Genomic DNA, 13,581 nt, shown 5'->3' on the forward strand with positions numbered 1-13,581 from the left:
ACTTGGAGATACTTGTACCAACTCTGGCACACAAAAGCTGTGCACAGGAAACTAAGTTGAGAGAAAGAAAGAAACAGTTGGGATTTCAGTTAGCAGCCTTAACAGAGCAACTGAAAAGCCAACACCTAAAGCACACAGTAAGTTCCTGCCACAGCTCAGAGCACAGGTGACCACACAGCCCCCTTACCTTCCACTGCAAGCTGAGGCTGTTTTTGGTCCTGTTGACCAGCTTGGGTGCAGCTGGGCAGTCTGGCTCACAGCTCTCTGTGGTGAAGCTCACCAGTTCTGAAATGGATTCTTTTATGGAACTGCTGGTGGCTGAAACTCTGAATAAAGGACAAAGAATTACGTGGCTGTTGCAACAGCACCTGGAAATTTTCAGGCACCACGTTTGTCAGTGCTTAAGTGGGACAGAATCTCTAGAGCAGTCATGCTCCTCTGTGGTTGTTTTTGAAGAGCAAAGACTTGCCTGAGTTTTCAGAAATACTCTTGTCTTATTAAGGGAACTGTAGGCAGCAGAAAGTTGGCCTGGATGGAAAGCAACACCACAAACCAAAGGTACAGGGTGCTACGTGGTGCAAGTGGAGCTAGGCTGAGTACTGAACACACTCAGAACCCTTCTGCACTTTAACAATAGGAGTTTGCTCCAGTAAATCTTAGAACCTGTCTCCTGCCCTGCCCCAGCACTGAGCCATGCTCTTCTGCCACCAGATCACAGTGTTCTCCTGGCTTGTTTGACCAGCTTGTCTTTTTCCTGACCAGTTAAACACCTTCTCCAGTAAAACTTATTTACTCTGCAGGGCAACTCCTGAACGTCACGTCTTGTTCCCTCATAACACAGCTTCTGACTTCTCCTCCCTCCAACCAGTTCCCACTTCTCCTCTTGCCCTGCTGCAGGAACTTGCAGTTTAGAGAACTGCAACTTCAGGCAAGGCAGACTTGCAAATACACATTTAAGGCTAAATTGGTTTATTTACTGCTGCCTTTAACCTACAACAACATCATCTAGTGTCCAATCCTGAGTTCTAAAAAAGCAGCACCCGAGGAGAACTTAGTTTGTATTTGAGAAACCTGAAGAGACAGAGAAGCCAGCAGGGAAAAAAAATGAGGTCACATTTTCATGAAATCAGAAGGAGGAATTGAGACAGCAACAGTAGTGGCCATAGGTGTGATGTTTTGGCAGAATATTCCCCAAGTTGTTTGTGATTGCACCTTTTTAACGAAGCCACAACCATTTTATCATGAACCTATCCATAAAATTTCATTCCTAGCAACATACCTGGCATGATAATCAGTTGCTGGTCTGAGATCAGGAAGTGTAATTGTTAATTCCTCCCCGCTGTGAGAAGGGAAAAAAAGAAAAGAAAAGGAGTTACAGCTCTTCCTTCCACCTGAGTGGACAAAAGCTAATTGAAAAGCACAACCATGTAGTGCACATTTAACTTTCCCATTTTCCATTGTCCACGTAACTCTTAGGGATATTACTTAACATTTATTTCATGTGAAGGAGGTAGGTAGGTCTGCAAGTCAACAAACAGCTCCTGATAGAGAGATTGCTGATGGGTTAATGCTTTTAAACATGGGTATTGTGCTTAAAGGAAGAAACTAAACTTACACATAGACAGATTTAAATTTTCCATTTTTACCACTGTTGGATATTGCTACTTCAAATGTAAATGCTGCTGGACTATGACTATGGCTCTCTCCATTCTGTGAACTAACTGGGAGATTCCAGGACAGAACGGCTGATCTTGCTTGTATATCAGAAACCTATTAAAAGCATAAATAATGCAAGTAAGTTTGCTTTCTGGAAGAAAAGGTAGATTAGTCAACAACATGAGACTGCCTACGAAGCTCCTCACTGGAGGAATTCTTTACCTTTGCAGTGGAAATCCCGAGGCATTAGTTGGATTTTAAATTATTTTCCTCTTTCCAAATCCCGAGGCATTAGTTGGATTTTAAATCATTTTCCTCTTTCCATTTCTAAACTAACACATGAAAGGATTTCCCTTCCAATGCTAAACAAAGCTACGGACAGGTTGTCTCAGGGGGTGAAGAGAAAAACCTCTGGTTTCACCTACACTGTTTGAGTCACTCATTTGGAGCCCATTTTCACATTTGGAGTCTTGAACAGTGTCCCCAGATCTCTGTTTAGGCAGCCTAACTTTCCAACTCTACTGCAACTCCTTTGATAATCTTAGTATTTAACCACTAAGCAAGAGGCTCTGATTTTTAAGGGCTCACAACTGATGTTTTTGGTCTAAGGTGTTTTTTTTTGCTGCTTAATTCCCACACTCCAAATTTTCTCTGAGAAAGGCAACACAGCTTTCTGCTAGCATTAAGTACAGGTGCCAGAAGCAGCAGTGGATAAAACACAACTGTAACACAGAAATCTAGAGAGCAGGAGCAGACAAAACCAACCCACACTTATTGGACAGGTAATGCAAAGAAGAGTTTCATTAGGCATGCTCAAGATCAAAAATCCTTGGTCTGCAAGGCACCAAAGCCCTCACAGACACCCAACAGCTTCACCAGTGGGTAGATTCCTGGCTTACAGACTGGGAAACTGAGTCAGAAAGACTGTTTCAGTGTTGAAAAACAGTAAGTTTCCTTAATATGGTTGCCCTTTCCCCAGCTATAAGGCTCTGACAACTCTAATACATTTTCTCTATTCAAAAAAGATAAACTCTTGAGAAAAAGAAGAAAAAGAGCATAAAAACATGTGTTATTTTATAAGAAGTATATGCACAGGGAAAAAAAATGGTGTTTTAAGGATAATACTTACAACTGGCTTGCCAATGCTCAAGTGAATATCACCTTTCTTGGATTCTGTGTCAGACTCTGAAATTTCAAACACAGAACAGGATTACCCCAAATCCCAAGAGGAATAAGCCCAGTCAGTGACAAAAATGCCACCACGAGATGGAGTTCTCTTCATTAGGAGTTGAACAATAGCACTTATTGTGCAAAGTTCATTTCCCCTGTTTGTTTTGGCTGCGTGAGGGGTAGAAACATGAACTATCCAAAACCAACAGCCTTACAAAAACCCTTTTGGTACATCCTGCACAAAGGGGACATTTTCTTAATCCTGAGTAGAAATGGGTTTTCTTGGAGGACACACATTCCTCCCCAAATGAAAGGTGTTAAAAAAAAAACTGACAGTGAGATCTTATCTCTCTATTGTGTGTGCTTGCCTTGAATTTCTGTTGCAAAACACTTGCTCCAGGCAGGATCAGGAAGGAGCCTCATCAAAATTGCACACTCAGATAGCAAAAAAAGGGTTACAGCTGAATCCTAGCTTCACAACTGTCCACATCAAACCATTCAGGATATTATTCTGCCTGCAAATAACCTTTTTTCCCCCTCCTTACTCTGATAAACTTGTATTTTTTCCCCCATTACCTATAAACATTGTGTTTTTTTCTTTCCAATAAACAAGTATATTTTTCATCCTTGAAATAAGTTGTATAAGAGCTTCCACCTCTCCTTGCTTCCCAAGATACAAAGTCAGGTTTCTCTTTTATTTCTCAAACTGAAGAGTCCAGGACACAGGGACACACAGGTGAGGACTAAACCTGGCAGCCTAACAAGACCACTTAAAATTTAAGACACACACAAAACACTAAAAGATGCACAAATCCTTTAAGGAATCATGATAAAAAACTGCCTGTGATGCTATGTCAGACCAAGAGGAACAACAAATATTGTTCACAAGATATTTTAGCACCTGCAGTAAATAGCCATAAGCTGTCAAAAAGCTCCAACATTCACTTGAGCCAAATAATGCACTGACTGTAATTAAACCAGAAATTAAAACTTGTACAGACAGTGGCTCAAATCTTCCTATTTCTTGAAGTTTTGTGTCGTTCAGATGACTAGAAAGGATGTAAAGAATGACATCAGAAGTCTTTTACCACCCACAGGTCATCCTCACTTGGAATATTGATCAGTTCTGGGTCAGAAAAAGCAGAGAATTAAACACAAGGTTTAAAATTAAATCTTCCTGAAGACCTTATTTGATAAATCTCCAAAAAAAAACCTGAGATCACTATTATTTCTAGAGGGGAAAAAAAAATAAATCCAAACTAGTATTTTAAGCTTTCATTTATCTTAATAGCCAAAGAAATTTACAGATTTAAGGTTTTTCAGAAGCTATTTTGCAATGAACTTCCAGCATCTGCTGTTACAAAAGAATCTAGGGTGGTTTTTTTTCCCCCCAATGTCACCTACCTCCCATCTCTGCCTCTGGACTGCCCTTTGTTTTTCCAACCTGCTTCTGCTTTGGAGGTCCTCCTGCCCCTTGCTGTCCCTTTCCATTTCCATTCTGGAGCGTTGCATTGGAAGAATTCACCACTTTATGTGGTGAGGATGGAGGACTGTTGAGTTTATTGTTGGTATGGCCACTAGCTTGTCTGTCTTTTAGTCTTTTCTTCAGGTGTTCTTGCATTTTGAGACTCCTTTCATCTCGCTGAATGAAGTTTGCCCTTCCATGAGAACGAGGTTCTACAAAGGAAAGAGAATTTCATCCCTCAGAACAGCTTATTTGACATCTGAAAACCCCTCCAAGCTAGAAGAACAACAACAGTAAAACCAGAACTTGAAAACCCACAGAACTTGAGGAGTTTCAGGGCTGATACTCTGGGGTGTCTCTAGGCAGCAGAGCAAGAGGCCAGGAACACACAGCTCCAGCCCTGCTCACTGGAGGAGTCCTTGGGCTGGGCTCAAACCAGCATGTGAGCACAAAGATCTCCTAGGAGAAGGATTCCTGTTCTGAAACATTGTCAATGTTAGTTAAATGCTACAAAATATCTACAAGGAAACATCCATTTTCTCCTATTATATCCAAATGGTTGATTTTTTAACAGTGTTTTTGATCATTTGCTGAGTTTGGTGGGGTTTTTTTTTGTTTTTTTTTAAATTTAATTCTTCAGGCCTTTCTATTTTGTTAGCTGCCTTACAGTTTCCTTTCTTCCCTGATACACCCACACAGTCACATCTTCAAAAACATGTAAGCAAATTCAGGACAAAACCAACTTTCTAAAACACAAATGGAGCACTACTCTGTATTTTACCCTAACCATGAGCCCAAAGAGTTGAAATACCAATTTAAGCTTGAGATGTAAGCTTGAATGGTCTTACACAGTCTAATTTCCTCCTGTGCTAGACACTTGTTGCTACAATAAGGTTTACAGCTTGCTTTAATTCAACAGTGACTCCAGTCCTCCACCCAAGTGGGGCTTCATGCAGCTTTTAAAGATCAAGTGGGCTTGCCCTTCCCTCTCCATCCTGGATTACTATAGTTTTTGATTTATGTATGTTGGTTTTATTTCCTTTCCAGTCATATAGGGAGACTCTGGTTAAAAATATGCATTCATGTATCAAATGAAATGAAATCTTCATGCCAGGGCTGTGACAAAACAACAGTTTTGGATAGCACAATTCCATCTAAAGGTAGGAGCCACCATTGTAGCACAGAGTAACAGAAGTAAGGACCTATGAAAAAGATAACCACTGTGAGAACACTTCTAAACCACTGCTTTTTTGCATTAAACCCTTCAAACCAGGACAGGGAAAGATTTAAAGGTTATACAACCACACTTAAGGTAGGAACCATCATTGTAGCAAGTAGAGTAACAGAAGTAAAGACCTATGAAAACCATAACCACTGTGAGAACACTTCTAAGCCATTGCTTTTTTGCATTAAACCCTTCAAACCAGGACAGGGAAAGATTTAAAGGTTATACAACCACACTTTGCACATCCAGTTGTCAAGCCAGGCTCCATGATACCTTATAATAAAGTGTATTTTAAGAGACACCCACAAACACATGTAAGGCTCAGGATGTCTGAAAACCAGCACCAAAATCAGACCCCTGTGGAAGAGCTACTGAGAGAATTTGACTGTCTCAGTGTGGATCCCCTGAGCAAGATGCCACCTTGTGCATCCATCCATCACCTCTCCTCTCACCTTGCTCTTGGAAAACGTGTGGTGGTGGATGCTGGTGAAGGAACTGTGGTGGCAGCTCTCCTGTCCCAGGAACTGGTGGGTACACTGGGTGAGGGGGGTGGGGAAGCAGAGCGTGGTGGTGATGCATGTAATGTGGCACGTGGGGAGGAGGAGGAGGAGGAGGAGGATGCATGGAAGGATGGAATTCAGCCGAGTGCGGCAGCACCACCACTTTACGAACTCCATTTTCTTCCACCACCTGCCAGGCAATGTAAGAAATGAGCAGTTAGTACAATAAACACCTTATAAATAGTGCACATTTGATGAAGAATCTCTATCTTTAAGCTTATAGCCACAATCTGAGAGTCAAGGAATGAATTCCAGTAGACACCCAGAACACTACACTGGGAGAAACTGGAGTTTGAGGCAGTTTGACGAGGCTGAGCCTCACACACTGAAGTGCTAAACAACCTATAAGTTATGAAGAATGTATAGATTCTTTGCAACAAGTGGTGTGAATGGATCAGGGTGTGATTCCAGGCAGAAGAACCACCTCTGTTCTCTTGCCACAGGCTAAGAGAACTCGGATGAGGAACGTGCCTGTGAGTTGGGACTCCAGGATAAAAGGATGCCGAGGCGAGTGCTTAGGTGTGTGCACACCCTTCAAAGCATCTCCCCTACCCTTCTGCCACTGGGAAATACATTAACAGCTCCATGAGTGCTTCTCCTACAGGAAATTTAAAATATTTTAAGCTTTTATACAATGATTCTCTAAATCTTAAACCCAAGAAGATACTTTGGGTAGAATGTAGGTGTTAGAAGACGAGGACAAAAGAAGTAACACCAGAGCAGGATTCACCAGAAGACTTATTGAACACTGATGATCCTGATGGTTTTAATCCAGTCTGGGTTTATGGCCCAGTTCAGTCTCATCTTCAAAACCTCTGGAACAGAGAACCAGAGGCTGAAGTCTACAGGGCCCTTCCTCCAGGTAGGGTTCACAGCACAGAACATCTTACCAGAAGATTTATTGAACACTGATGATCCTGATGCTTTTATTCTGTAAAACAATGCCCAGTTAGTCTCATCTTCAAAACCCCTGGAAGAGAGAACCAGAGGCTGAAGTCTACAGGGCCCTTCCTCCAGGTAGGGTTCACAGCACAGAACATCTTCACTGACTTAGTGTCATTTTGTGGTTACACTCCAGCTTGATTATCTGAGGGATTGAGTTTTTAGCACTTCACCTCCAGTTCTGATAGGGTCAAAGGCTTCTGAGGTGACCATCAGGGACATCACCTGGTCATATTCCAGTTTGTTTCTTCTGCCACAATACAGAAGTCCAAGAAGTTTGGACTGTGTCTAATGAGCAGCCTGACTCAGAAGCAAGTCAGACTCTATTCAATCTTATTTAGAGGTAAACAAATTAATTGTTTTCTCTTCTTCCTCACACAAAAAAATTAAAGAGGTATGAGCCATGTAATTGGAAGAAAAAAAATCAATGACAGAAAAATGCTCAATATTAAAGGCAAATTGCCACTCCACAATTAATCAAACCTCAGTAAGACAACCAGTCATTTTAACTAGACTGGCTTAAAATTAGTCTGCAGCTTTATGCTTCCTTCTCCATCAGTCATCCCCGGGCTGTTTGCATTTAAAAATGCAAATTACAAATGCTCCTAGGCAGGGCCTTGCACTGTTTGGGTATTAACAGAGGTGGATCATGCAGTCAGTGGAAAACATTATCCAGCTGCAGGCTGGCACACAAAAGGGAGATGCAAAAAAAAACCCCAGCAATTTATGGATTGCATTAAAAAATAATGTAAACCATCCAGAAGAAAACCTGCTTTTGGAAGAGTTCAACTTATTTAGGTAGTCCTCCATCACTAAAAATGGACACAATTGATATTTTGGGGTGTTTAAGGCAAGCCCTTAGATGCAGGCCCTATGTTTTATCCTGTTAGTTCCTTCAAGCTTCTCTCCTCAAAGCATGTTTAGTTTGGCCAGGAGAAATCACTGTAGCATTTCCCAGTTGGCCCAGGCAGCACTAGGGATGTGGAAAGATTGCTTGCCTCCAAAGAGCAGTTTGAAAAGCTCCTCAGCAAAGGACAGAGCAAACTCAGGAGAAATTCTTCTGAGGAGAAGCAGAATGTGTCCACTCCAAGCACTATGACAAAGTTCAGCTGTCCAGCACCCTGGGAGGCAGCTGTATTATTAGCAATCCTTAAGACTTTAAATAGAAGAAACAATTACAAGAAGTCACTAAGACTAAGCTTACAGCAAGTGCTTTGTCCTGGAAACAACGTGGGGGGCTTTTTGGTTCATCAACAGAACTAATACACCACTTGAACTACAGTACATTGTGCAATCCTGTAACACACACGAGGCAAAACTCAGCAAATTTTCACTCTACTTCATGGCTATAGTAAGCAAGAATAGACAGCACAGTTTGGGGCAGAAGGGATCTGTTAATACAGTCAGATTTTCAGAGGTTTTTACAGCCTGAAGGTGCCACATCCCCTTATCCACCACCAAAACTCTTCATTCTGCTCAGCCAACAACCAACGTAACATCTCTGGGCTCCTCCAGGAAGATTTGGGAACAGAAAGTTCAAGTTATCTGTTGACAAGAAGAATACAAATAGCTCAAGCTCTGGTTTAAAGCTGGTTTCAAACCTGTCTATCCCTGTCAGGATGACAGAGGGAAAACAAACCCAACCAACTCCTCTCAAGCCCAACACAGAACGAGTGAATTTTGGGGTTTGGACACCTCAGGCTTTGCTAATTCTTTGTTGTTTACACTGAAGACAAATTATCTGAGGGATCTTTCTTCAAGATCTGCATGAAAATACCTACTTATAATAATAAAAGCATAAAATACAGAGGCATTTGTATGCAAAGACAACTGCCTGGGGAACACAAGCAGGAGGTTTTCAAGCCTGCTCAGAAAACTCCCCATTTTGATCACTAGAAAAGGAGAAACCTAGCCCATGCCCTTTCACCATTTCTTTTTCATTATTTCCCTTTAAAAATACATCAGTTGAAGACTAAATTAAATTGGTAACTTCAAATATGCCCGATAACTGTTCAAATACCACAGGCAGGGGCTGATCTGCTGGGACTCAACAGCACAGAAGGGTGGAAAAATCGATGGGAATGGAAAAGTCAAGCTGGGAGAGAAGCCCAGAGTCCTGCTCCTTTCCCAGGCACAGGGCACCAGCATGAACACTCCTCTTCACACTTCTGCTGTGCTAAAGGTTAAGGAGATCAGAGCTGGTAAAGAAAGGAGTGCTGAAAACTCTTGATAGAGTCATATCAGAACAGAAAAATGTGATTTATGAGGAGACACTAAAGAGAAGCAGCTTTAATTTCAAGGAAATTTTTCCAGGGGAAAAAAATAAAAGATCTAAGGGGTGGAAAAGAGAATGATACTGGTGTGTGACCCCCTTATAACCTCAGTGTGAGAAGCACAAGGCTCATGTCCACTGTGTGTGTGCTCAACAGCCAACCCAGAGCCACCTCTCTTACTGGAAGTAATCTTTCATGGCTTAGTAGTATTAAAAAAATCCTCAAAACTAGATCAAATTTCACTCAGAGAACAGTAGGTGATAAAACCTACAATAAAGCAAGTTAAATAGATGATAAGTTGAATGGAAAGAACTATGACTAATGCTTTTAAGAGCTGTTCCAGATAAAATAATCAATAGCCTTATCATTAAAAAGCCACACCCCCCCCACAGAGAAGAATAAATTCAAGTTTACCTGAGATACATAACCAGGAGGCACAAAGATAGGTGGCATGGAACCATTTGGTGACATCATAGGAACATGTGCTGGACCTGAGAAGCAACAAGGTGCCACTTTTTAACAAAAGAGGCTTTTGCAAACTCAAGACACTTTTTTTTTCCAGAGGTGGTGGCTCACGTTGGTGCCTAAAAAGCCAGGAACTGCATCCAAGGCTGTATTTATGGACCTACTTTTAGACAAGTAGGTAGAGAAGCAAGGCTTAAACTATCCAGTTAAAAAATCAGGAGAGAAATCAGCAGGATGGTGAGTTTAAAAGCTAAAAAAAAAAAGTGAGTGTACCAAGTTTCCATCAAGAGAGAGAAAGCAATTTATGCCATCGAGGGGTAACTCATTTTCACATTCAAAATACACATGAAATGTAATATTACAACTTCCAGGAATCACCCAGAATTTGAGAGGATATTGCTAAATGCTTGTATGGCTGGCTATTTATTCCACAAAAAGCACAGATTGGATTTATCCCAACCACCACCCTTCTGCAGGCAACAGTGTTTCTTTTAATCCTACAAAAATCAGCAAGGATAAATTTTTAGCTCTTATTTTGCAACAGAATTCAAGGCCTGCAGCAACAACACTGGCTCCACAGTAATGCTGACCCCTGCTCGACCAACTTTTATTGTTCTTTTTTAAAAAGAAGACTAGATTATTTTTCACAGCCAGCCAAAATATTCTTGTCTGGGTTTTGATGAAAGCAGAACGGACACGTTTTATGGCACATCATTTGAAATGCTGAAAAATATTCCCCAAATGGAAAGGACTGACAAATTCAACTTGACTTACAGGAGCTATTTTGCCACCAATCAGATCTGGAGATCTGTCACTTCCCCAGGAGGGACAAAGCAGTTTGCAGGCACACCCACGAGCAGCAGGCTGCTACCACCACTACCTGAGAGTGCAGTGAGCTCACACAGCCTCTATTAAAGGTGCTTAGATCAGCATGGACTAAATCTGTGTAAATTCATGCCTTCAGATTCCCATTATTCAAAGATCTTTACAAAACCAGTTGAGACATCAGCCCTTTGATAAATTAGCAGTGAAGTCTGAGGGGAATCTTGGCACTTTCCCGGCGCCGTCTCATTTGTGCTTGAAGTACAAGCTGAAAAAAAATCTGATTTATTCCATTGTCGTCCAAATAAAAACCACATTTGGCATGACAGAAACAAATCCTGGCAGTAATTGTGGGATATCTGGAGAATTGAAATCTCTGGGTTCAGTGTTTGAAGTTTTTCCCTTTACCTTGGATACATTGAACGTGTCCATCTTCGGTTGTGATGGTAAAAGTTTCCCCTGGGTTTACCTGGACAAGAATAACCTGTAGAAAACACAAAAAAGGGGTATTTTTTTTCAAAATTTAGGAATTACCTTGTTGGGAAAATACCATCTTTTCCTTATATCCATGACAGATTAAGACAACACAGCTTTGGCAGCCTGAGAGAGCCAAAAAGCAAGAGGAGAAACACTGATTAGTGTGAAATTTCTTCTACTTTGACCTAAAATCATTAGTTTTGCCTAATCAGGATTTTTTTCTGCTTACTGCCAGAAGTGCTTCCTTGGATAATCTTGGAATAACAACTAAATTTCCATATTTTCACACCCACATTTTCTTCTTTCACTGAAGCACTGAACTACCTCAGACTGACCTTGCTTTCCAGCCTTTGCCTATGAGATTATTTCAATTTCAGGGCTAAAGTGTCAAAATCAAGACTATAAACACCCATAAAAAAACCAACCCAACAACAACAAACCCCAACACACACAAAGCAAAAAGACCCTTTTGCCCAAAACTCAGCTGTGTTGTATTTTCTCACATCTGTGTAATGCTGTAGCTAAAGGAATACATCCAACATGAGATTCTGCAGGTCAATTTTCACACAGTTAAAATTCCACCCTGATGACAGAACATAAAGAAGAAAGGCTGATGGAAAAAATGGAAATAAAATGACCTTCCAGTCACTCTTTATGACAAGCTGACTCCCTAAACACAGCACTTTGTACTCACTGCTAGTTTCCTAGATTATCTTTCCAGTCATCAAAATCATTTCAGGCTTCCAACACACTTGCAGCTCCTCCCATTTCACATCAGTTGTAGATGTTATTAAATAATTCAATTCTGTTATACTGGTGGTTAATAAAAAGATGACCCAAATGAATGAGACTGAAGATCTTGTGGTGCCTTGATCTTTGCATTTTGACCAGTTCCACTTACTCTTTTCCAAAGATTTTGCCTTTCTGAACCTAAGTAAAACACTAAAACCCCCTAAAAATGCCAACTAGCCAGTCAGAGATATTTACTGTGATTCCACAAGGGCAGCTGGCAGATACTTTTTGAAAGGGCATAATGAAAACACTGAAACTTAAGCAAATCTGTCATTTCAATGTATAAATAAATTCAAGACTTCAGTGCTACTGAATTTCTAGGTGTCAAGAGAGAGAAACAATGTTAATTTCTTAAAGAAAATGGACAATAATGAGCTGGGGATTTGCAAGAGCACAAAGAACCAGGAGAGATGAGGGTTGCTGTGAAGAGCAGCTCCTGGGGATGGACACCAGCAGGGGACAGGACTCCTCTGGCAGATGTGGAACCTCACAGCAAGTCTCATCTTCCAGGGAAGCAAATTCAGAGGCAGGAAAGGGGCTCATTTTAGAAATTCAGAGCCTCTGAACGTGTCAGATGTTTGGAGCAGGTTTCAATTAAAAGTTCAGGAAACTCTTAACTGAACTCAGTGAAAAGGATCAGAAATAAGCAGGGTAATCACATGGCCAGGGAGCAGTTCAGAGGCTGGAATCTCAGGAATGCATGGGGCAATGTCTTAGAGGAATGACTCACTAGAATTAACAAAGCAAATGCATTTCCATCTCCCTTCCACCAAGGAAAAATTTCCAGGGAGCTTGAACGTTTTTAAAGGGTAGATCTAAGCCAAGTTAGATGACAGATGAGTGCTAGGAGTGAGGGTAATGTCAGTGCCTTCAGGTGTCCCATGCAAATATTCCAAAACTAGAGGGATCAATCCATGGTCTGTGCTCTGCTTTCATCCCTCACTCACTGCTTAAGTTTTTTTGAGAACAAAAAACCCTTCCAGAAAACTTCCAACTCACTTTCTGGGAAATGAAACTAATGAACTGGGTGCTGCACGTGGCTCTTTGAAGCATTGGGCCAAAGAGCCCAAGTTTTATTTCTGAAAACAAAGCCACTGTACAACACTCCATAATTAGCCTCCCCTCTGTGGCACCAGCAGCAGAATAATTAAAAATCATCCGTGTTAATGAAGCTTCTGAGTTAACACTCTACTCAAAAGCAAACTTGCACATGTGAGACTGTGGCTCAGAGGCCTCTCCAGAGAAAAGTGCCACAAAGCAGAGCAGCAAGTGTGTTTTTTGGGGCAGCTGAGGGGTGGCACCGTGGCACAGCTGGTTATACACAGACGTGGCAGAATGAGGAATGTTGGCACATGAACAGGAAACCAAGTTCCCAGGGCTGTGAAGACTTTTTGCTAGGCAGATTTATTCATTATTTCTGATATAATTCACTTCTAAATCTTGGAGACTATCAGCCAGCAGGTCTGCTCTTGAAATGCCATTTTCCCATGCAGCTCCAAGATACAATTTTTTCTTCTTTTTCTTTCCCCCTTCTTTCTTTCAACCTCACCCTCTTGCCAGCAGTCCCAGTTGTGACAATTTTAATGACTGTCACCTTTCAAGTCGTTCAGCACACACTGTTATCCTGTCCACAGATCTCTACCAGGACATGCTACACACACAGAGCCATGGAGACAGTGTCCAGCTAGCTCTACTTGATCTCTCTTCCTTGTGCAACACGAAACAGTACCTGCT

At 41.4% G+C, this 13,581-nt stretch overlaps 1 protein-coding gene across 1 annotated transcript in view; it reads right to left on the minus strand.

The window, feature by feature from the left end:
- The window catches only part of LOC103771927 (fibronectin type-III domain-containing protein 3a-like), a 25,286-nt gene that overhangs the window by 10,231 nt on the left and 1,474 nt on the right, over positions 1-13,581 (minus strand). Inside the window, exons 2-9 of the mRNA XM_008939247.1 lie at positions 10,987-11,062; positions 9,706-9,782; positions 5,969-6,206; positions 4,231-4,503; positions 2,786-2,841; positions 1,616-1,770; positions 1,280-1,339; positions 188-326 (exon numbers count right to left, since the gene is read on the minus strand). Coding sequence (XP_008937495.1) covers positions 188-326; positions 1,280-1,339; positions 1,616-1,770; positions 2,786-2,841; positions 4,231-4,503; positions 5,969-6,206; positions 9,706-9,782; positions 10,987-11,062 — 1,074 coding nt within the window. The remainder of the gene's footprint in view (positions 1-187; positions 327-1,279; positions 1,340-1,615; positions 1,771-2,785; positions 2,842-4,230; positions 4,504-5,968; positions 6,207-9,705; positions 9,783-10,986; positions 11,063-13,581) is intronic.

This window comes from Merops nubicus, unplaced genomic scaffold, assembly GCF_000691845.1.
Source record: "Merops nubicus isolate BGI_N331 unplaced genomic scaffold, ASM69184v1 scaffold18614, whole genome shotgun sequence".
Taxonomy (NCBI): Eukaryota; Metazoa; Chordata; class Aves; order Coraciiformes; family Meropidae; genus Merops; species Merops nubicus.